The sequence below is a fragment of the Polyodon spathula genome, chromosome 8, assembly GCF_017654505.1.
Source record: "Polyodon spathula isolate WHYD16114869_AA chromosome 8, ASM1765450v1, whole genome shotgun sequence".
NCBI lineage: Eukaryota > Metazoa > Chordata > Actinopteri > Acipenseriformes > Polyodontidae > Polyodon > Polyodon spathula.
The window spans coordinates 28343993-28369123 of NC_054541.1; the positions used below are offsets into that span (position 1 = coordinate 28343993).

General features: G+C 36.7%; 1 protein-coding gene across 2 annotated transcripts; it reads right to left on the minus strand.

Moving 5' to 3' along the window:
* Positions 1 to 291: 291 nt before the first annotated feature.
* On the minus strand, positions 292 to 24050 carry LOC121319726 (putative cation exchanger C521.04c). Of its 2 annotated transcripts, none has more exons than XM_041257466.1 (20): positions 23869 to 24050; positions 18438 to 18596; positions 17969 to 18087; positions 17526 to 17634; positions 17022 to 17138; positions 16408 to 16469; positions 15699 to 15851; positions 14466 to 14651; positions 11922 to 12024; positions 11605 to 11746; positions 10369 to 10552; positions 9701 to 9800; positions 9367 to 9485; positions 9008 to 9045; positions 8309 to 8421; positions 7731 to 7879; positions 7416 to 7510; positions 6101 to 6179; positions 2426 to 2534; positions 292 to 1908 (listed from the first exon to the last, which is right to left on the minus strand). In XM_041257466.1, exons 1-20 carry the CDS (start codon positions 23924 to 23926, stop codon positions 1835 to 1837), a joined length of 2268 nt encoding a protein of 755 aa, XP_041113400.1. In that variant the 5' UTR covers positions 23927 to 24050; the 3' UTR covers positions 292 to 1834. The 2 variants fall into 2 exon arrangements, with proteins under 2 accessions (XP_041113400.1, XP_041113399.1); XM_041257465.1 differs by having other exon boundaries at positions 17969 to 18090; positions 23869 to 24048.
* Positions 24051 to 25131: the final 1081 nt, after the last annotated feature.

Below are 25131 nucleotides of genomic sequence, written 5' to 3' on the forward strand. Positions count from 1 at the left end.
GCACATGCTCCCTTTTACCAGCCAGGCATTTGGCCGTTACAGGCTACAGGTGTGGGCCAATTAAGGCCAATGATAGTCTAACAATAGTCAAACCCTAATTGCCTACCTAACCACACCTGCAGCCTGTCGGTCCGTTAACTCCTTGACATCATGGCAGGCATGTATGCTGCCCACAGGTCCATCTGATCATTCCTGGCAACCTCTGTGGGCTCATAACAAGCCTGCCATGAATGACTCCTGGTGGTAAACTTGTGAGCTGGCTCACATATATATATATATATATATATATATATATATATATATATATATAATGGGCTCCATTTTATTCAAAAAATAATATAAAACTATAAATAAGACTAATTGAGGCTGGTTCATATTTGTCAACATGATGTGGAAATAATGTCTTCTCTGACATTATTTCAACATATGGCAATAAATCATACATACCAGGCACATCCAGTTACTTCAAACTGGAATCCCACCTCTACATCTTTAAAGTTTGATGTTCTTTGTCATAAAGCTCTGGGTATTTTTCTACGGCAAGTATTTTTTTTTTCTCCAACATTTTGGACACTGGTTCACCGTGGTGCACTCCATGCATTGCTCAATTCCCTAGTTGTGTGACGAAATAGCAAAACATAGGATACAACCCTATGTCGCGTCACCCTGGTGTCGTCTGGGGTATGAAAAGTATAGGTTCTATCAATTTTGTCGCATCGTGTCTACTGTCTAGCGGTCTTAACCCTTAAGTTTTCAGTAAGGTTTTATTCGATTTTTCAAGTAGCTATGCAAAGAGTTACAGCAAGTACTTCCATCCAGTTCTGGGCTACAAGAAGGAATCGCCTTTTAATCTCCAGTCTATACACTTGATTGTTTAAAGTATTTCCAACACCTGCTATTTACTCTACATTCTTTATTAATTACTATATATAAAAACAGTACAAGTTAATGTTTTTTGCACACAGAAATTAGCATCTAACTTTATTATTACTGTTACTAAAAGAGTGAACAGCTTCACATTCACACACCTCAATATAAACGGGTTTCAGTGCATTGCATTATGCTCTTACTATAGGCTATATTTGCTACTCAAGCCACAAGTACTGGGCATTAAAATATGTACAGTATTCTTAGAAAATACTGAATCTGCTTATATGATCCGACATATAAACAGCAATCACATTATCAAAGCAAGATACAATCTAAAGATCAATTGTTAGTCGTCCTGGCTAAGGACATCTGCTAAGAAATAAGTAAATAAAAAAAAAAAATTATCCCTGTGAATTCTCTAAACTTCAAGTGCTAAAATTGATTTCTAACATTATTATTTTGTATGTGATTGTTGAATTCCATAAGTTTTTGTGGTAAACCTACAATATTAATACCAAAAAGAAGAAAGAAAAAAAAAATCACATTATGCACAATTCCCACCTAGGTAGTGCGAGCTGAAAATTAGAAAAACATTTTTTTATTATTATTTTTAGGATCATTACAGACAATAAATCTAAAAGGTTATGTAAGCAACATTATTGGTATTCTTTTTTTTTTTTTTATTACCACAAGAACCACCTCAAAGTCAGTGAACATTATTTTAGACACACTTTTTTCATTGTGCATTTAAACCAATTCACAGAGATCACAAATCAATAACTGGTAAGGAAACCAAGTCAAGAGCACGTTACAGGCTGAAACAAAATAGGATTCTACCATTTAAAGGGTTGGACTGCTTAACACATCAAGCTTCTGCAGTCTAAAATGTAAAAACCCAGCCGTTTGTGTATTTTTTTGGTTTGTTTTTTATTATAAATCTATGAATTTGTATCTAACTTTCTTTTCAGCAGCCAGCAGGTGAAGGAGCAAAGAAGTACATGGCCAGCAGGATCAGGTACACCACCACCAACGCTGTTCCTACAGGAAGAGCAAAGAATCACAGGTACTGCAGGGAGTCAAAGTCCTTCATGGTTTGCTTGGCAAATGTATGTACAGTTCTTCAGTGTTAGAAATATTAATAATAGGTTTGCATTCTAGTAGAATTTAGTGATTCTTTCAGTATGCAGAACAAGCTTTGTCCCAGATAGGGGGTGAGAATGTGACATGTTTCTGGACTCTGACTGCGCTTGCATTTGGCAGGAGGGTGGATCGGGATGCAGGGCGGGGTGTCCTTATTCTTCCATGGGGTGAAAACTTCAATATATGGCTAAGGAGGCCCATGCCTGCTACATATTTGAAACGAGAGCTTCTCCTTTAATTATACCTTATGCTAAACAATAGAGTTGATGAGGTTAAATGCTAGAATCTTTTCAAGAGTCTCCCTATAAAATAAAGGGCCATTTCTTATTTTCTGAGAAAATGGAACACACTTAATGCTTCAAAAACAGTGCATGCTATAGGCTCATCACAGTGTGAGTCCTGTAATACAGCTTACCCTGGAAGTAGTCACATTTGCCATCCATAAAGATATAGTTCATGAGGATCACACTGAACATACTGGCCCAGAGGTGCAAGTCACTGAAGATGAGAATGAAACCAACAGGCTGGAAGACAACAAGGAAGATAATGTTTTAAAATAATAAATATTTATTGTCAAAATCACCAATCTATCATCATTCATCCTTTTGCAAATCTTGTAGCAATAATAACCCTTACTTGATTTATACTAAACATTTACTTTTGCATTCCCATGATAACGCTTAGTGTATTACGCCATTGCACTACCAAGTCTCCAACATACTGTCACTGATCCACTTCTCTACCCAAATGACGGTTGCTAATGTGTAAAGAAGCAATTCAGTTTGCACTGTATAGAGGAGCATCCGTAAGAAAGGTAATTACTCTCTTAAATTTGAAAGAAATGCATTCAAGAATTTCATAGCAATTGTGCTAACAGAAAGACCTTTAAGAGGTTTTGGTTATCAACATTTTGAATAGAGATGCAAGGTCACCTTGAAAAAAAACTAAAAAAATGACTGATGTGAGCCAATAACTAGTGGCTAATCAGCTTTTATTTATACCAGTACTTTTTTTGTTCGAGGACCATGTGATTTTCTTTGTTTTTTCTCGGCAGACAGTATAGCTGTATACACAGTATAGCTTACTGAATAAGCAGCTATAAAATCACTATAACTAAGAATAACCATAGACTTACCTTTCTTTGTTTTAATACGATGGGTAGGCCTGTTTCTGCAAGTAAAACCTATTTTGATTAGTTTTAAAGAACAGTTCTGGTTTACTTTCCTTAACACAAATTTACAGAGAGGGGGAGAAACAACAGATGTTCTGTTTTTAAATTGATAATTACAGCAGAAATTGATTTATGTGAATTAATAATCTGTGATGTTACATCCGTGAGGTGCCAGCACAGTCAGAGCTACGAATCTCCAGCTATAATCTTTATTTATAAATCAAAACGTTTGGATGCTGCACACTGTCGAGGATTCTTTACCATGCAGTTATATAGTACTGTATAATGCACAGCAAAACTTACTTTTGCCAAAGCACAGTTCAATTAATAAATGATCAAATACAACATGTTAAACTCGCAATAAATATACACATTGTTGCGAGAGGTCTTTTAAAGGTTTTTTTTTTTTTTTTTTTTTTTTTTTTATTTGTGACACTCCTTTCATTACATTTCTTCTTTTTGGAGGCATGACAGTGGCTAGAATTACAAGAAGCAAAACCAAAGCTGAAAAAAAATAACTAAAGAGACAAAGATCTAACACGTCAACTACTTAATGAAACTGAACTTTGTCTTTGCCTCCTTTTCTGTAACTTTTCATTTAATCAACAAAAAATACATGATTTACATTTTGAAATGCTTTGTCACTAACAAGGCTAACATTGCACGTTATGTCAGCTCTATTAACGTAGGCTTCAGCCACTTTAATTAATTACAATAAATGAATACATTGAAAACCTCCAGTTTAATGTTCACAACAAATAAAATCTTGTTTGAGGGACTATTTTTTCCCCCAAAATGGAAGGATATATAATAAAAAAAATAAAAAAAAAAATTAATTATTCTTATTATTGTATCCGTTTTCTAAGCAGGATAACACATTCCAGTGCTTGTGTTGCATTAACGTAAAGCTTAGCTTCGTGCCTCCAACCCAACCGTATGCTAATGACACACAACGCATACGCTGTCGTCTGTCATCCTTTACTTACACGCTGCCGTGTTGAGTGCAGGTGAACGCAATACACGAAAACTCCCCAGTAATGCACTGTAGATGCTCCAAAACTATACATGATTGAGAATTTAGACCTTTGTTCCCCTCCATTTATGCATTTTCTTCCCGCTTCTGTAGCAGTGTTTTTAAGGTCTCAAATTTGGGGTTTGCAATGGGATCTACTATGCTACCGCCGCCTTTCCATAATTACGTAACCTTTCTACAGACCACCACAGGTTGAGAACCGCTGATTTGTACCATTTAAATATAATTATATATATATATATAGTGCCTATAGAAAGTCTACACCCCCTTCACGTCATATTTTTTTGTGTTAGTGCCTCAGAGTTTCATGCATTTAAATGAGGATTTTTTCCACTCATCTACACACCATATTCCACACTGTTAAGGGGAAAAAAGATTTTATTGAGAAAAAAATTATATATTAAAAATATAAAACTGAAAGATCATAATTGGATAAGTCTCCGCCCCCCTGAGTTAATACTTGGTGGAAGCACCTTTGGCAGCAATTACAGCTGTGAGTCTGTTGGGATAGGTCTCTACCAACTTTGCACACCTAGATTTGGCAATATTTGACCATTCTTCTTTACACACTGTTCAAGCTCTGTCAAGTTCCTTGGGGAGCGTTGATGCCACAAATTTTCGATTGGATTTAGATCGGGGCTCTGACTGGTTCACTCAAGGACATTTACCTTTGTGTTCCTTAGCCACTCCAGTGTAGCTTTGGCTGTGTGCTTTGGGTCGTTGTCATGCTGAAAGGTGAACTTCCGTCCCAGTTTCAGCTTTCTTGCAGAGGGCAGCAGGTTTTCCTCAAGGACTTCTCTGTACTTTGCTCCATTCATTTTCCCTTCTATCCTGACAAGTGCCCCAGTCCCTGCCGATAAGAAACATCCCCATAACATGATGCTGCCACCACCTTCACAGTAGGGATGGTGTTCTTTGGGTGATGCGCTGTGTTGGGTTTGTGCCAAACATAACGCTTTGCATTTAGGTCAAAAAGTTCCATTTTAGTTTCTTCAGACCACAAAACTTTGCCACATGGCTACAGAATATAGTGTTTTTTTTGCATACTTCAAAATGGAATTCAAGGTGGGCTTTCTTGAGTAATGGCTTCCTTATTGCCCCCATACCATACAGGCCAGATTTGTGGAGTGCTTGGGATATTGTTGTCGTATGCACACTTTGACGAGTCTTGGCCATAAAAGTCTGTAGCTCATGCAAAGTTGCCACTGGCCTCTTGGTAGCCTCTTGTTCGGTCCTCCAGATGACCTGACCTAGGCAGGGTCTTGGTAGTTCCAAACACCTCCCACTTCTTAATAATCATCTTGACCGTGCTCCAAGGGATATTCAAGGCCTTTGATATTTATTTTTTTTATACCCATACCATGATCAGTGCCTTTCAACAACTTTGTCCCGGAGTTCTTCTGAAAGTGCCTTGGTGCTCATGGTTGAGTCTTTGCTTTTAAGTGCACTACGCAGCAGAGGGAACCTACAAGAACTGCTGAATTTATCCTGAAATCATGTGAATCACTACAATTTAACACAGGTGGAGGCCACTTAACTTGGTGTGTGATTTTTAAGGCGATTGGTTACACTTGAGCTAATTTAGGATTGCTATTACAAGGGTGGGACACTTATCCATCCAAGCTATTTCAGTTTTTATTTTTAATTAATTTTCTACAAGTTTCTAGAATATTTTTTTCACTTGGAAGTTGCGGGGTATTATGTGTAGATAAAATGCATTAAAATAGTTTATTTTTTTCATTTAATTCAAGACTATAAGACAACAAAAGGTGAACATTTTGAAAGGGGGTGTAGACTTTCTATCTATCTCTCTATCTATATATACACACACACACACACACTATATACCATTCAGGGTATAACTTACTGGTATACTAAATACTTACATAAAAAACATTGAAGAGGACCAGTACTGGGATCTGTAGCATGCAAACCTGGACTGCCATACAGCTTCCAACTTCAATGCTTAAAGAAAAGGAAACAAGAGTAACTAAATTCCAATTGCAGAAGTGTCATTTTTACACTACACCTCTAGGGCACTACCTTGATATGGCAGCGACTCAACTGTCAACCATGTTTCTGTAAAGCTGCAGCTAGCGGTGCCTCGTTCACTCAAACAAAGCTTGTAGTCCCAGGTCTTAAAATTGCTCATACATGCTTGTCGACTAAAATACTAAAACGTGTGATATTTATTATATGACTCCAGGGAACCAAAATATGTGAATCTTTTGCTGAATTGGGCATCGTGTTTGAATTTATAAAACCAAAACAACTGAGTCTTGTAAAAATTCAGAATGTTTGTGAATATCACTGTAAAAGCTGCACTAAAGAACATGGCTGTGAAACTAGTTATACAAAATAACCAAAAGCATTTCCTGTATTGACATGCATACATATGTCCTTGCTAACTTGGGGTACTTTGTACAACAAATAAAGGAACTGGGGTTTGTGTAGATCCATTGTCTTTTTGGAAAACCTTAAGAGTGTTGCATGGAAAAAAAAAAGTATATTTTACACATACATATGTTTGGTTATATATATATGAACATTCTATTCTGAGATCATTAACATCATCAACATTCTGGAATTTTGTTTAAAAGACTACTTGTTTGGTTTTTTGTATTCAGCCAATGAAGGAATTATAGTCCGAAACATCCTGATAACTGATTTGTAATCAATTATTCTACCTTTAAGTACCTAAAATATCCTTTTCTTTTTTCTTACTGATAATTTTGGTACACACAGTCTTCCTTTCTCAACCTTTACATACACAGACAGACAGCATACTTCCTATATATATATATATATTACACACACACACACACACACACACACACACACACACACACACCACACACACACACACACACACACACACACACACACACACACACACACACACACACACACACACACACACACACACACACACACACATATATATATATATATATATATATATATATATATATATATATATATATATATATACACACACACACACACATATAAATGTGTGTGTGTAACATCCACAAAACTATAGTTTCCTATACAAGTATCCCCAGTTACCATGAAAATACAGTACACAGGCATGTCAGCACTGGATGAACAAACATCTCTATATAGTGGATGTCATTTCCACATGGCAATAGCGTTTTCCCTTTTCTGAGCTATCTGTATATCTGAAATTTTCAAACCTACCTCAGACTAAGGTTGTTGTGCAACGCAAATTGAATCCCATTTACAATCTCAGGGAGCTCCGGCACCATAGCTAGGACAGTGACTCCAATGAAATACTGTATTTCAAATTGGAAGAAACCACCAGTTAGATCTTTGGAAAGTGACAATTTTAACATCAATACATTTGGAAAGAATAAAGAAATCATTGATCAATGAATGCAATTATGCCACCATGAATTACTATTCTTAAAAAAAAAAGAATTATAATTTTTATTTTTTTTGAAAGGTATATTGGTGCCCCAAACAGGGTCAGTCCTGGTTGATGACCAAACCTACCTGAGACACCTTTGAGTTGGTTAAAATAGGGCTAATGTGCTCTGTTGCCAGGTCAGCACAGGCAGACATGAGCAGAGTGGCGACTATCAGGATAATTAGTGCCCTCCACCTAGACCAGAGAACAACAGGGCTGTGGTGGTGACCTGTCACTGAACAAACATTAGAAAGTTAAAATCCACTGTATCAACTCACAAGTCGATTCACAAGTTATCAGTCAAATATATGCATTCTGGGAGCTAGTGTTTTGTCTAATCACTAAGAGTTCTTTCAAAACAAAGCTCACGAGATCCCAGATAGTGACACAGTCCTGCTTTTATCAATTGATTTTAAATGAATTAAAATTAGAAATTAAGCTACTAAATTACTAGATAACAACCCTGCATGCCTTTCTGTCCCATAATCACCATACAGTCAAAACACAGGTCTGACCTTTTGGATACCTACAAGTTTCATATCAAGTTTCAAAGCTCCTTTAAGTCTTCCGTAGCAGATTAAGTTTGACATTACCGCACACTGCTAACACTGAGATAAACAAATAAATCAATGCAGGCAAATTAATAAAGGAAGCGTTGGCTGACCAGGACAGTCACTGACGTGAATGTCATAGATGTGCGAGTGAGTCTTCAGGGTAAAGATGAGGCCAACGAGGTAAGCAGCTGGGAGCAGCACAGACACCGTGTAAACAAGTGGTCTGCAACAACAGGGGAGAAGTACTGTTACACAAACATCAAGATATTGAATTTCTCTTATCTATTTTTAAGAAAATGACACGCTCAGAGCTCTGCATTATATTTGCCAATTTGATAGTGAATAAGAGGACCTTGGGAAGATCTAATTTAAGGTACAGTATAGTAACCCTGTATGTCTCCCCTCCCCTCCCCTCCCCTCCCACATACTGTGTTTAAAAATGTTATTAAGTGGTGAAAATGATTTGATCCATAAAGGAGCATTTAGTAGTTGCAGATTAGTAATTTGTGGCATCCGGTACATCTAATACAACTTTTAGAGAAAGTAAATAAACTGAAACAAACACTGTATGGTCTTGAAGCTGAATTCTCATTCTCACACACACACACACAATCATTATTTAGTGTAAAAGCTGTTGTAAATGACTGCAGCTTTAAATGAACCACATTTTTTCATAATGTTCAGAATTGAAGTAGTATCTGATAGGAATAAACAGAACAATATAAAACAGACATTTACATGATAACATGTAGAGTATCTGACAAGAGACACATAGGTAGTGTGTAACAAAAAATAAAACTAGTACTTACTCAATGTGACTGTGAAATAATGAATAATTATTTTCACTCTGTTGAGAAAAATAAAGTCAAGAGTAAGTGAAAATGATCAACTAGTTCTGCAAAAAACTGCAAGCTTCACCACTTGTATTTTTATTATGACTGTTGTAACTATTTCAAACCAAAGAGATATTACTGTTGTTCAGTTAATGCTAAAAACATACACAATAATTATGATCTTATAGGTACTGTCATCAGGGGTTGTACATATATTTCCTATACAGTGTATTTAAAATATATTATTGTAACTGCACTAAAGAAATATAAAATGGTGTTTTGCAATTGTACTGTTTGTAAAATAACTGAACAGCACATTTTATGAGAACACTTACCAGGTCATAGTGGCAGTCTTTGCAGACGAAGGGTCCGGTCCCGTTCTCACTGACGTTAGTGCAGCCCTGACAGACCAAGTTCCCATAAGCCTTAGAGAAGAGAGTTGGAGCAAACGCACCTGCAGGAATCAAACAAGACATGGGTGAAGGACAGATGTGCATTACTAAATTCCATCCTCAGAAGATGTACATTTTCTAACTTTCTGTAACTGTACTTTCCACTGAATGCAAATTTAAAATTGTTATTATCCTTACATTTATTAAAACAACAAAAACATTAAATTGTGAACAAATGCCACATCATAGTCCAGTTTCCTTGTTTTTGCTTACTCACCTCCGACTGATATGAAGAGCAGCGTTGAGCTGACACCTGCGGACCTGCTGTTAAACACCTGCTCCTGGTGCTTACACCCTCCAATTATCATGCACACACCCTGGGGGGTGGGAAAGGGGATATTTGTTCTTCTAGTTTTATAAACCCTACCAAATGACCCAATACTAACTCCATCACTCAAGCTTCTCTTACGTTATGTGACTTTGCATTAATACTCTGGTCTTATGTAATCAAGACTTTAAATTAAATTTAAAAAAAGAAAAGAAAAATAGAGTGACCAACTATTATCTGTATTTATGTTCCCTCAATTTGGAATGTCCAGTTATGTTTTTTTCTCCTCACCGCAGCAAGTCCCCACATAACACAAACATTCTGAAGGCATGTGAGCATTCTCCGATCTCACAAGCCTAAAGCCAGAATCAATTTTACACCAGAGCAGAGGTGGACGGTCTACCGATCCCGTAAGACAGAGATCAGCCCTGCCTGCCTGCTCGGTGTCTGACCAGTAGGGTTCGCTGTTGCGCAATGAGGAGAAGTAATCCCTGCCGGTTTCCCGTCCCTCACCCCAGGAGCGTCAGAGCCAATGTGACACCCCCCTCGGGGCTCCCAGCAGGCGTGCAGATATAGGGTTCAGGCAAGCTCAACAGATGTACCAAGGTGAGACTCACAGGGATGAAGAGGACACACCCCAGGAGAGTCCCAGTCAGTGCAGACTTCACAATCTCATCATAGCACTTGTTCCCTTCCCGAGACCCCTTTATCAGCGCTGTGATGTAGAACGTAAGTTCAGTGATGGAGCCGAAAGTCGCATTCATCACTGCACCCACTGCAAAATTACTCTGTGCTGAAATACTAACAGAGAAAAAGAAAGTATTACAGATTTTAACTGTTCTCAGAACCAGGTCATTAATTCTGTAAGGTGCACCTAAATCTGGCTACAGTTTGGAGAATAATTGTATCTCCTGCAGGGAAATGACTAAATACCCAATAACTGCCAGTGAACAAAACTCGTAAGTACAGTAATTTCTAATAGAATATCTTGATTTGGATGAATTTATTTTATCTGGTGAAAACAATTGTGCTTATTGTATGTTATTGTTATCATTACTGGGTCATTCTATGCCAAAACCAGCAATTCCAGACAGATTTCCCTGGGTCACCAACTCAGAATGTGATAATTATCAGGGCTTGTTAGCTAGTCCACCATACTACATGATTTCCAATAATTACAGGTTCCCAGCTGCAGGGATATGGAGTTTTCACTCGACCCACTTAACTGCATATATGCTGAAAAAGGCAGGATTTAAATGGTAATGACTAGTTTGAAGCAGGGGGCTCATATTTCAACAACTGAACAATGACATGGAGTAGCATGAGTCTGCATAATCTAGGCATCATCAGAGTGTACTCTCCATAGCAAAATATTTTCAATAGGTGGCTGTAATGTTTAGATGCAGAATATGATTTGGGGTATAATGGACCAAACCTGTTAATTTCATTACATTACGATATGGTGACGGTGGAGCCATCTGTGGATTTGGTATGAAAAGACCCTGTTGAATCAACTGCATAATACAGGCACCATTTGCTTTTAGGAAGGCTCGAATTTTCAATATAACATTAAAAACATTTTCACATAAAACCACAAGTTGGCTGGCCATCTTGAATTTCAGTAAAAAATAAAAATAAAAAAAAAAGAGGCTGATTGACTTGATACTAGCCTATACTTCAGACAGTGTTAGTCTAGTGAAGAAGGTAAAGATTCATTCAAATTGAATAGACTAAATGTAGGGTTTCAGTTGTCACTAATTGTTTTCTTAATAAAAGCATGCAGTCCAGGCCTTCCCTTTCTTTTTTTTTTTTTTTAAAGTGAACATGAAGTGCATGAAATGATTATGACTCACCTGGCGATCGCCATTCCAATGTAATAGGAGAGTGGAATGATAGAACACAGGGAGATGGCAAACTTGACAGTAGAACTTGTATACCGGTTTTTCTCATCTGCATATCCCAATACCAGACTGACGATAACAAGTGGCAGCAGGTCTGAATTTCTCAATTAAAGGAATTATTTTGAGAAAGTGATATGTAATGGCTCTCCAGCCTGTGCTGGAGGCTGGTTAAGTCAACATGTAAACATTCGAAAGTGAACTGCTCTTTGTCATTTAGCAGCTAGATTATTTCTAAGTGGTGGGGTGGGCGCTGGGCTGTGAAAGGATACTGACAGCGAACACGTTGATCCCATCCACTGTGTACTTGTAGTAGTACGAATTGAAAGCATGGTAGCAGCACAAGATCACCCCCGACTCCGAAACAACATCCGTCTGTTCAAAACAAAACACACAGAGATTTAAATGAAGAACTGCTAGGAAACTGTTGATTTAGAATGAAGAACCTGCAGTCACATGAGGGGGGAAATAGACCTAGATGCCTGGTAGCCGCAATGTCTTTCAATACAGGGTCCATGTACGCTAGGGGACTTTGGATTGGGTCTTCTCTGTCAAACTCTGATAAAGAGTACTTTACTGTTTTTAACAAAAGTGCTCTCCCCCACTGTCTTATTTGGAAGGGCCACAAGGCAGGGCTGCCCAATCCCTGTTTTTATTTATATTGACCATAACGTTATCCAAATCCCTCTTTCCTTTTTTCTAAATGGAATATTTAAAATATTATGGGGGACAGTGCTATGCCCAGGGTGGAAAGGGAAAGCACTACATGTAGCATTACAAATGTTTAATGTAACAAGATGGATATTATTGTAAATGTAATGTGATGCTATTGCAGGACACTACAGATTTCCAATGTATTGCTACACTACCAAGTAGAAGATAACGATAATTATTTATAGAGGATGTAGTAATTAGTCAAAACTGACCCATGTGTAAAAAAATGTTTTATTATTTAATAATAAATAAATATATATATATATATATATATATTATATATATATATTACACATGCTCAAATTTGTTGGTATCCCCCCCACAAAAAACGAAGAATGCACAATTTTCTATGAAATAACTTGAAACTGACAAAAGTAATTGGCATCCACCATTGTTTATTCCATATTTAATAGAAATCAGACTTTGCTTTTGATTTTTTATTCAACATAATATTGTAAATAATAAAACAAATGAAAATGGCATGGACAAAAATGATGGGACTGCTAACCTAATATTTTGTTGCACAACCTTTAGAGGCAATCACTGCAATCAAACGTTTTCTGTAGCTCTCAATGAGACTTCTGCACCTGTTAACAGGTAGTTTGGCCCACTCTTTCACAGCAAACTGCTCCAGCTGTCTCAGGTTTGATTGGTGCCTTCTCCAGACTGCACGTTTCAGCTCTTTCCATAAATGTTCGATAGGATTTAGATCAGGACTCATAGAAGGCCACTTCAGAATAGTCCAATGTTTTGTTCTTATCCATTCTTGGGTGCTTTTAGCTGTGTGTTTTGGGTCATTATCCTGTTGGAGGACCCATGACCTGCGACTGAGACAGAGCTTTCTGACACTGGGCAGTATGTTTCGCTCCAGAATGCCTTGATAGTGTTGAGATTTCATTGTGCCCTGCACAGATTCAAGGCATCCTGTGCCAGGCGCAACAAAGCAGCCCCAAAACATAACCGAGCCTCCTCCATGTTTCACTGTAGGTATGGTGTTCTTTTCTTTGAAAGCTTCATTTTTTCGTCTGTGAACATAGAGTTGATGTGACTTGCCAAAAAGTTCCAGTTTTGACTCATCTGTCCAAAGGACATTCTCCCAGAAGGATTGTGGCTTGTCAATATGCATTTTAGCAAATTTCAGTCTGCCTTTTTTATGTTTTTCTTTCAAAAGTGGAGTCCTCCTGGGTCTTCTTCCATGGAGCCCACTTTTGCTCAAAAAGCGACGGATGGTGCGATCAGAAACTGACGTACCTTCACCTTGGAGTTCGCTTGTATCTCTTTGGCAGTTATCCTTGGTACTTTTTCTACCATTCGCACTATCCTTCTGTTCAATCTGGGGTCGATTTTCCTCTTGCGGCCGCGCCCTGGGAGGTTGCCTACAGTTCCATGGACCTTAAACTTCTTAATAATATTTGCAACTGTTGTCACAGGAACACCAAGCTGCTTGGAGGTGGTCTTGTAGCCTTTACCTTTACCATGCTTGTCTATTATTTTCTTTCTGATCTCCTCAGACAACTCTCTCCTTTGCTTTCTCTGGTCCATGTTCAGTGTGGTGCACACAATGATACCAAACAGCACAGTGACTACTTTTCTCCATTTAAATAGGCTGAATGACTGATTACAAGATTGGAGACATGTGCGATTCTAATTAATGAAACTAATTAGTTTGAAATATCACTATAATCCAATTATTTATTATTTTTTCTAAGGGGTACCAACAAATGTGTCCAGGCCATTTTAGAATATCTTTGTAGAATAAGCAATAATTCATCTCTTTTCACAGCTTCTTTGCTATATTCTATGACATACCAAAGGCATGCAAGTATACATGATAAAATAGCTTTTAATTTCACCACTTTTCAGGAGGAATGAAGCATTATTTCAATGAGCTGTAAGGGTACCAACAAATTTGAGCATCTCTATATATATATATATATATATATATATATATATATATATATATATATATATATATGTGTGTGTGTGTGTGTGTGTGTGTGTGTGTGTGTGTGTGTGTGTGTGTAAAAAAAAAAAAAAACCCCAAATCTTTGGACAATAATGTATGATAAAGGTATTTTAAAAGAATGCATTAAATCCATTACCTTTTTTGGTTTCCGTACGTGTACATGCTCAGGAGGCATAAGCAGGATGATGCGGACAGTCCTGGCATTCATCTTGCAGACTGGAATGGTGAACACCAGAACCCAGGAGATAAAGCAGGCCAGTCCATGGACCAGCACCAGGAGAGGGTAGACCAGCAAAAGCCACAGGTATGTGTTTACGCGGCACTATTATCAAGAAACAAAACAAACAAAACAAAAAACCTCAAACCTAGTGCGTTACCATAAACTACTTCAAGTTATTTAAATATTCATATTATGAATATCATAGTTCTGCAAATCTAGAAATCCAGTTCTGCAAAACAGATTTTTTTCACATTAATACATTTAGAAACCATAAATACCGCTGTTGCTTTGTGAAAATTACAACTCAAATTATTGACAGAGCCACTTGCAAAGTCATATCAACAAGAGGAAGTCTGCACTGGGTCAGGGTTTGCTAATGACTCACACCTTTTTCAAAATGTGTATTACTAACCCCCAATTTCCTGTTGCACACTTACTTTCCAAATCTATTGATGGATGTAGACAATGGTTATATGGGTATACTTGTATTTAATATCAGTCTGAATTCTGTTTAAATGGCTCAAGCAAAATAGTTTTATGCAGTACAAGTTCCAAAATGTAAGGTTGATGCCACCTATCATCACACCTGTAATGTTCTCAAAGTCATCGGATATTAAATCAAATAGAACTGTAAATCAACCTGACTTTCCATGAATCATCGTCAGCAGTTTTAATCCCTTTCTTCGTTTTCTTATCTTTTTTTGTAATGCTCAATTTTTTTTAATCAGGCTTTGCATTGCTAATCTGGGACCACTTTCATCCACCCTTCGTGTGCTTTTTGCATTTGTATGCTTTTGCAACAGGGAGATGTGGGGCTTGCAGTAGTTTGTAGTAGCAATGATTGCATGCTCTTTGCAGAAAGCATCAGCTGCATCATTTTCTGAACCATGCTCTTGAAAATGAAGGCAACCCACACATGGGCTTGATAGTCCACTGCCATTGTCCATTGCTAAAAATATTTACTGCAAACCCTCATTAATTCCATTAATGAGAACACCACCATCTATTTTATGTCCAAAACCCAACTCTTACATAGTACAACAAACTTTAATAGTTGTATATTTGTTGTTGTTGTTATTCAAAAACTCAAGTCAGGCCTAACTAATAATCTACTTACGAACAAATGTCTAATTTGAAAAGCAGACTTACCCAATAGCCAACCTCGTGTGACCTGTGGCTTTGCTGGCTTTCTTGCAGGTTTTGGTTACCCCCAACAAGGGGGGTGGTCTCTTTAATCTCGTCCACTTCGGGTATCACTTCACATGTAGAGAACCTTGTATGCTTCCTAAATATACTGCCAGACTAATGGGTGAAAGACAGAGTGAATGGCAGGTAAGGCAAGAGGACACCCATTGCATAGCTGTGTGTGATCACTTCTGACACACACATGACCTTGTGACCAATATAATAATAATAATAATAATAATAATAATAATAATAATAATAATTTTTATATAGTGCCTTTCATAGTGGACCACCATCACCATGCACTTTACAAGATACGAGACTGTCGCTCATCAAGCCCATAGTAAAACCTGGAATGGGTGAAACTGCCATACAATAGGGGTCTTATTTCCATCCCTGAATGGTTATGGATTTAGAGCTACATAATATCCATCTAAATAATTTCTTAGTATTCCAGTCAATGGCATGCTGACTCAGTAGGTTCTTTTTTTACTGTTCTGGGGTTTGTCCAGGGCTGCCATGGACAAAAACAAAATGAGCCTTATTCACAAAAAGTTGATAATGGTGTTGAATTGTGAGATTCCAAAATAAGGGCCCTACAAAAGGAGGACCATATAATACAAAATAAAAAGAGGATTACCCAAAAGCAAGAAGTACAGTAGTTTGTCCTTACCTTATGTATCGACTTCCCAAAAGGCCAGAAAAAATACCCAGCCAATTTCCAAGAGAGTTTACCTATAAAAAAAAAAAAGGAGTTTGATATTTTAGAATGTGTAAATGGTTTGTATTAAAATAAAGCTATACAAAATACAGGTTAATCCCTGAATTCAAAGTACTAGGTTAAAAAAAAAGGTTAATTATAAAGGTTAACACATCATTTTAAATGTGTTATTTAATAGGGTTTCATTACAGATCTTTTTACTCACCCCTGCTGCTGAAACCCTATTTATGCTAAACAGTGGTAGATTTAATTAGAACAATACAAGCACATCTGCTTGGGGTTTAAACTGGTTTGTTCTTAAATACACAGGGAACATGTGTAATAGATTTGTTAATCAAGTGATTAGAAAAGATATATAGCTTCTCAGATTTCACTAATAAAATGTACAGTACACTAATGTTGCTACCTAAAAATTCACAAACTGTTTTTAAAAATGTTGCTTGGGTTAGCAACTGAAAAAGCAGTGCAATATTAAGTGAATCTCATCTTAGTCTCAAATTTAAATGCCTGTAGTAGGAACCATGTTTTCCAGTTAAGAAATGTCCATTTAAATTATTGATACTTACCATAAGGGACTCCTATAATGGTGATGAACATTATAATACCAACAAAAACATATGCCAAAAAGATCCACCAGCCAAATAACAGAACATAGATTATATTCCCAAAGCAAAATACAGAACCTGTGAAAAAATAAAAACAACATTTAATTCTAGTATTAATGCATAAAACAACTAAAACTGTTATACCTGCTAAAAAGCCCAAACATGGTCTAATTACCACGGACAGTTAACTTCTTAATCTTAGACCAAATCTTCTACATTAGCCTACTCATTACATAGACAGCCTTGTCAAGCCCATTGAGGACCAAATAGTAGAAGGTAAGGAAGTTATAGACTTAAATCCCAGAATCATGAACAGGCAGCTGATACAAACAGCTGGCACAACAAAATATTTGAGACAGACAGCATGGAAACCTTGCATTCAAAAGTTAAAAATCACACATGTATGTTATTATTTATTTTTTTAAAAATGCAAGTCATCAAGCTTGTGTTTCCTCGTGTTTTTACCTGCTTGGGTTTTAATCGTGTTTAGTTCAGAATAAAGCTCTTTCACGATCTCCGATCTGTCTTCCCAGGGTCTCTCCGTCACATGGCTCTTCCATTTCTTGAACCCAAACTGCAAATACACATAGTATTATATAAATAGCAAATATAAATAGATATTGATGGTTGATCTTTTCAGCATTCAATAATTTCCCCTTGCCCAGACATCTTATTTGGCCAGATGCGTGACGCGTGAAGTTCAGTGGCTCTTATCCAGCCTCTCAAAAGAGAAAATAAAAAGACTGGTGCTTTCTTTCAAACATTTGCGGTAAACACATTATTCAAGCATGCACTGCATTTTCTTTTCTCTGCAGTCACTAGTTATTTTTGTTAATTTTCTCAGTTCAGAATATTAACATTAAAGTGTACCCACCCATTCTGGCGAATCCTAGTGTTGAATTACTAACCCTGTAGTTGTTAGATAGTTTATGAGCTTCCACTTCATTCTCTGCTGTGATAGTGGTCTTAGTAATACTTCCTTCGCATATCAGTTCAGAGGAGTGGTGGCAAAGTGCAGAGGATCTGGCTGCTGGTAAAAGTAAAAAAAAAGAAGACAGAATAATACATCTTTAAATTAAATGGTACATCCGTTCGTTCGTTTTTTTTTTTTTTTTTTTTTAAACAAAACATTAGTGTGACTTCCCCAGACATTAACGTTGAAAGGCAATTGCTTTCGCTTTCAAATGGCTATTGCAGATCGATGATCAGAGCTGACTGAATAAGCAATTAAATAAAATTCCTAATTTATTACTTACTGTAATGTTTACGCATATTCATAAACCCAAACAACGAAACCATAAGCTGCATTTCAGGTGCAGTCTGCAGCCCTGCATCTTCAGCCCCAGCTTTCCTCAGTAGTTTCCCTGCATCTCTTACCTGCCATGTATCTGGGTGTGATCTGGGAATTGTGCTGGGAGCTTGTGGGCGAGTGTGTGTCTGTCAGCTCTGCATGGAGACTAACTGCACAGTGTCTGTCACAGAGGGAGCCCCTTCGGTGGTGACTTTCTGCTCTGTGGTCAGAATCCCGGGGGAAGTCTAAAAACAGAACAGAAACACAGGATACAAGAAGGGATGAAAGTAAAAAAAAAAAAAAAGATGTGGAAATATCACTTTGACTCTGCTTTGAATAATATAATAGAGTTGGGTATTAAGGAAAGTGTTCTAGAATGTTGTTAAATAAACCAGTGACAAGAGTTTAATTAATATATCAAACTTTATTTACTTAATCAAATTACAAGGTACTGTAAACACTGGGTAAATGGGGACTAATATTTCAAACCTACTACAGTTACAACCACTGATCTCAATGAGTTTGTTTTGTTTGTTTAATATAGAGAAACATTAGGCCTAATGCAATGATTTTAAAATTGAAATGTTGATCAAATAAAATTGAACAAAAAAGTTTTAAACAGTGGAAACCATAGGGTTGCCTGTAACCTGAAAGCAAATGTTACAATAACACTCCAATGACCATTAGCTTCCTGTGCTCTTTTTAATCTCAAACAGGCAGAAGAACCAACACAGTTTAAGCAGACACATGCACAGCAGTTCAGAGTGATATTCAGTTTCAGCTATATTATACCTAAATTAACACGCTGCTGTGGTTTGTTGTGCAAGACATCAAGAGTGGAACGGAAGAGTCTCCTGCATGGTGCATTGACTTCACTTGTCTATAATTAGCAGAAAGCAGCATGATGCTTCCTTCACACCAAACTCTTATGTCAGAGCAACTGTAAAGAATAACTACAGTATAAGAAAATACATTAAAACACAGATCCACTCTTCTCTGAATTGTGCGAGGTTTATCTTCAGAACATATTTGTTTTGTTTGCTTGTTGTTTAAAATTTCTTCCCACAATGTACAAGACGAAACAGAGAGCAGTATAGGATGAACAAGGTTAAGGAAGTAGTTTTATCTTTTATTTTTTATTTTAGCCCTCCAGCTATATCCTGTCAGATGACAGAATAACCTTTCATGACAATATTAAATGCCTTGAGGGAAAAAATGGAAATTAAGTGATAAGGTTGGTTATTAGTTTAGTAAATGGAGGTTCAATCAGTTATCAAGTCACATTTTAGTGATCCACTACACATGGGGCTATATTTAGAAAGGGGGGCCAACTTCAAAGGTTGCTAAGAGTTACACACATGTAAATTGGAGTTAAGTGAGTCTAGCTAAAAGGGCTTTCAACAAAACTTCAACCAGTATTCAAAAAACAAATACAGTAACCATCAGGATTATCAACAAATAGCTGTACTCTACTAAATCCTACCAGCAGAAAATTACATGTATTTTTCTCCTCTCATATTTGACCAAATTCAAGCAAATACTGCACAGAAACAAATGTTTACAATTTATCAATACTACACAGTGCTGTTGCTCAATAAAATAAGAAATACTGCATTTTATCAAGAGAACAAATCAAATGTGTTTTTCAGCAAGTCATGCAAGCAATCCCACAATCGCTAGTTATCTGAGGAAGGCAATATCACTGTTTGAACCACAAAGAAACTTCACAGTGGTCTAGATTACCAAATCAGAACGCAAACGTCAACATATTTATTAAAGGATGATTGTGGTGTTTGAAATGTGTATTTTGGAGGACATTTAAGATGCCAACATGTTGTTATATTCTGTTTTGCACAGCACAGTGTAAGGGTGGTTATCAGTACCAATTTAATGGTACAGCCATACATGTACAATACATGTACAAGGAGGGTCTCTAGGAGGCATACCATCCCCAAACCTGAACTTGTGCAACAGTTTTTATTGATTTATTTATTTTTACATATATTTACTCAGTACCTCAAACTGGGACCTAGAAGTCTTGTGAGGTTCCAATGCGATGTGTTAACACACGGCTCTAAGATAAGGTGGGACCTTCAGGTACCATCAGGACTCAATGGTTTAAATTGATCTTTGGTGTACCAGTCTTCAGATTCAAAAGCACTTTTTCCTTCCTATCTGCAGACAATGCTACTAATGTTCATCAAAAAAGCGTGCCCCAGATTTTATTTTTGTTATCACTGTTTTGCTACAATGCACACATTCTCCCTTCATTGTTTAGTAAGAAATGTACCTTTAGTAAGAACTTCCTAATTGCAGAGGTGTACATTTTGTGTTACTAATACTAAAGCTGAAAATATTTTCTCCAGTGCAAGAGCCAGTTGAGAGGTTGTGTGTTACACTATCAAGAGAATCATAATCACTTATATTTTTGCAAGCTTTCAGTATGAGAATTGGTCAGGATGAGAACACTGTAGAAGAAAATGGTTTCTTCCCAGATGGATTTTCAGCATGCCTCTGGCCTTAACACTAAAGAGTTGATAGTCTAATGCAATCTAGAACAAACAACTTTCCCCTAAAGCAGGCAGCACCCCAAAAAATATGTTTCAGTTCTAATGTTTGCAAGAAACGTCACCCCAAGAAGTGGTTACATCACCATTTCTTTCGAAGTCTTGGGGTGACAAATCTGCCTGTAACAAATGGGCTAAATACAATAGCCCAGGACAAAAAAATAAATAACCACCGTCTACAAGAAAAATACTTTTTCCATTTTAATATTTTAGAAAATTGTCTGAGGAAAGTTAATAAGAACCACTGTGATCCATAAATTCAGCTTGAAATGACAGGGAAATGACATTGCCTAAAGCTATTACTCAAGCATACCACTGCTTCACATGCCTTGAACTGTGGCCAAAGCTTAGCTGAATTTAAAGCATGAATGGCTAAATTAGATAAACAGATGATGTAATAATCACAAGGCTAGAGTAAGCTAGAATGAATTGGGGAACAGTTGGGACCTTCTTAATGAGGGGAAGGGATACAGCGATACAATTCTGTTAACGTTTTTAAGTACTGACTGGACATTAAGCTAACCCTAGCCACATTCACACACAAATTGGAAGTCAAATTCCATTACCTCAGTCAGGGCTGGACACCAATCCTTCTTTTTCCCTGAATTAAGACTAGTAATAATATGGCTACTAAAACTAGAACTGCCATGCAGTTTTACGGCTCCCAAGCCCCAGTACCAGTACCAAACACTTAAGCAGTTACTGGGAAAAGTGGGTTTAGTTCTTGATATTTGACAAGTCTGAAATCTGTAACTTCACCAATTCCCCAGAAGAAGATTTTGAAAGGTTTTTTTTCCAAAAAAAAAATTAAATCGGGCAGCCATCTTAGTTCATGCACAAACACCATTTTTGAAAACGTTAATTGTATTGACACAGGCATGATGGTTTTCAGGTTTGGAGTTAATCAAGTAAACCGTTTTTAAACTGAAGCAGTTTTAATTTAATTTTGCATTATTTGAATTCTACTGTCACTGGGATGATGCCTCCCAAATTGTGAGTAAGTTGGTTAAATGGTTTTCAAGCAGAAGCAGTTTGTTGTTTGGTGCGTGTTTTGGCAAATTTGGGGTAGCCATTTTAATGGTAATATTTAATTGCAGCAACTTCTGATTTGCAAACTTGAAGCAAGTTTAGTTGCTGATGACATACGAGATCAATCGGTCATCCCAAGAAGATGATTTTGAAATGTTTTTCCAAAAAATATGTCAGGCAGCCATCTTGGTTGATACAGGAGTGCAAATTGATGGAAGAAGAAGAAAAGTTCTAAGAATAACAACAGGCTTCCCAAGCCAGCTTGTAAGCCTAATTAAAACAGAAAAGTACCAAACCTCCCTGCCAAGCTGACCATACATTCAAATCAAAATTAAAATTAAATGCAAAAGCTTTGCTCTAACACCCTCAGATAAGAAACAATTCCAACACTGTACCTCAGTCACTGCTACCTGATTTGACGGCCTACACACAGAATGCGCTTAAGTCAGCTATCACAAGGTCATGCCTATAAACAAACTCTGATAGGCAATCGCCAACTGCTACTTGCTATAACAAGCAGTACCACCTAATTCACTTTAGGAAAATCTCAGCAGCAATGAAAATGCAGATTAATAAAATGGCATAATTTTCATTTTAATATTATTGGGCTACCAAATTAAATTGGATAGTTTTGAGCTCTCTTCTGCTGGGGTAATTTGAGGAATTGGCATTTCTGCTCCATACAGAGACCAATACCAGTAAAACTGTACCAAGCATGTTTTTGGTACAAATCTAATATTAGTTGCTAGATGGTTAACAATCTCAGTATGTAACTTACAGAAAGACTACCCCATACTCTGGACGAAAGAAAGGGCAAATAGTGGTCTGCAATTAAGTAAAACACCTGCAATACCACAACATCAAAATCTAGAATGCAAAATTCATATTTTCTGCCAACACCTGTATTGCACTAGTCCTAACCTACTAGTTACATACATGGGTGTAAATTTCTATTTAACAAAGTCACAGTCATTCCTGTTTCTAAAATCTGTTGACCCCATACTGTTTAAATCTGTAAAGATTAGGTGAGAGAATTATTTTTACAGATTTGGATATTAAATTACCTATCTAACACTATATAAAATGATAAATGTTGAATGTAACAGTAGGGATATTATTGTAAATGTAAAGCGATGATGCTAATGCATGTCACTACACATTCCTGATGTATTGTGGTGCTACTAAATAGCGTTGCAAATGCCTAAGGCTGTGGGATGTATATCTGTACAACAATAAAAAAAAAGAGGATTACAAAAAAGTCAAGTTCAATGCATCTTAGAATTCTGTTTCGCTTCTTAACATTTCCACCTTTCGAATATATGGGCAACGAACATTAATGCAGCATCTAAAATGGTTTATACTTTTTAAATATGTAATATTGTATTACCCACATAGCCAACACTAGATGAGAGAGATTTAAAAAATAATAATAATAAAAAGCAGGGTATGCATTATTCAGTCTGTATTGAGAAATGTCACCTAATTTTAATGTTGCTAGCTAGAAGATTTTGTTGGTTCACTTTTTGCTTTACGCACTTGGTGCAAGAAGGATAACGTTCTGTCGGAAACACGAGAAAACAAAAGGTAAACACATTATTTGCAATTAAAATGCTAGATCGAAAGCACTTTTAACTCATCGTTAGAACAATAACTTGGACGGGCTGTAGTCAACATAAATATATAAACACGTGCAAACAATTAGTCAATTTGTTGACATCGTTCCAATAAATGATTAATTTACATTTATATAACAAAGGCATTTTTTACCTAAATCGACCCCCCCCCCCGCTGAACTGAAATCAAAAAAGAAATACCTATATGTTTTATTCTGAGCGCATTACAGTCCTATAAATAAAGACATGCGACATGCAATGTAAACCGCTGATAAGACAAAAAAATGTATAGGCTAACTTAATCTTACCTAAAGTATCATGAGTATATCTCCTTCGCCGATTCGGGTCTATTACTTCAGCTGACATTTTTGCACCTTACTCGAATCAATAGCGTAACCTTGCTTCTCACTGACTGGATATCATGCTCAAACAAATAGAAAGCAAACTGCCTGCAACTGTGCTATTATCAAACAGCACAGCATTGCATTCTGGGTGTTGTAGTCTCTCTCCAATTTCACCCAATTTAATATAGATCTATATTTTTCACAAAGTGTTGAACCCGTACCAGCGGTTTCGTGTATGGCTGCCAAAAATAAATAAATAAATAAATACGATACAATGTTGGGTATGAACATTCTTGCTCAAATGTCTGTTAAAAATGAAAGGCCTACTCTAACTATGCTGTTTTGCAGAAAGTAAGCCGGCAAAATCTAGATACCTACGTGTTCACAGTAGCCAAAGCTGTGTAATACTAAGCAACTTGGCCATTTCATAATAGGTCCATTATAGTTACAACTGCCCGTGAAATCTCGTTTGCATGATCATTCATGAGTAATGCCTCAGTCGCCTGTTGTGGCTCTGTTTGTTTCTTTGGTAGTCGGTTTAATGCTCGAGTTATTAAAATACACTGCCAGGAACAGAATACTCTATAACTAGGAATTGGATTCTGATCTGTTTGAGTTAACTCATTGAATTCCAAGAAGATGTGGAACACGTCAAAAGGATACTGTTTATAAAGAAAGGAAGGGGGTATACTTTCCTTATTTTATATTAATAGAATTGTTTCTCATCTTGTTTATGATCTTTAAAAACACAGATATGAGGTAATATAATCGTATCTGTTATGTCGAGCATCACTTTGTGTATATTTATATATTTCACCCATTTTGTTGTTATTGTATGTTAGATTTGTTTGTGGTTTGTTGTTTTTTGTTTGTTTAAAATACCATGTTTTAAAACAACTATCTTCTATAGGAGCTTTTCTGTTCGTTTTGTTGAATATGTATAATCGCAATTAGATTACACAAACGAGACACGAGGATGAATATGGGAACTGACAAATATGACCACCGTCATTTTGTTAAAGGAGACAGATGGCTGCATGACAAATTCAAATCTAAATTAAAGGAAATCTAATTTTAAATCATATGATGTTAAGTAAAACATGGGCTAACCACATCTTGTCCGTTTTGTTCTTCATATCATGGACATAACTCCTATATAAACTCGAGACAGTTATCCCAATAACACAAAACACAAAGGTTATGGCTTTTCCTAAATGTAATACTTTC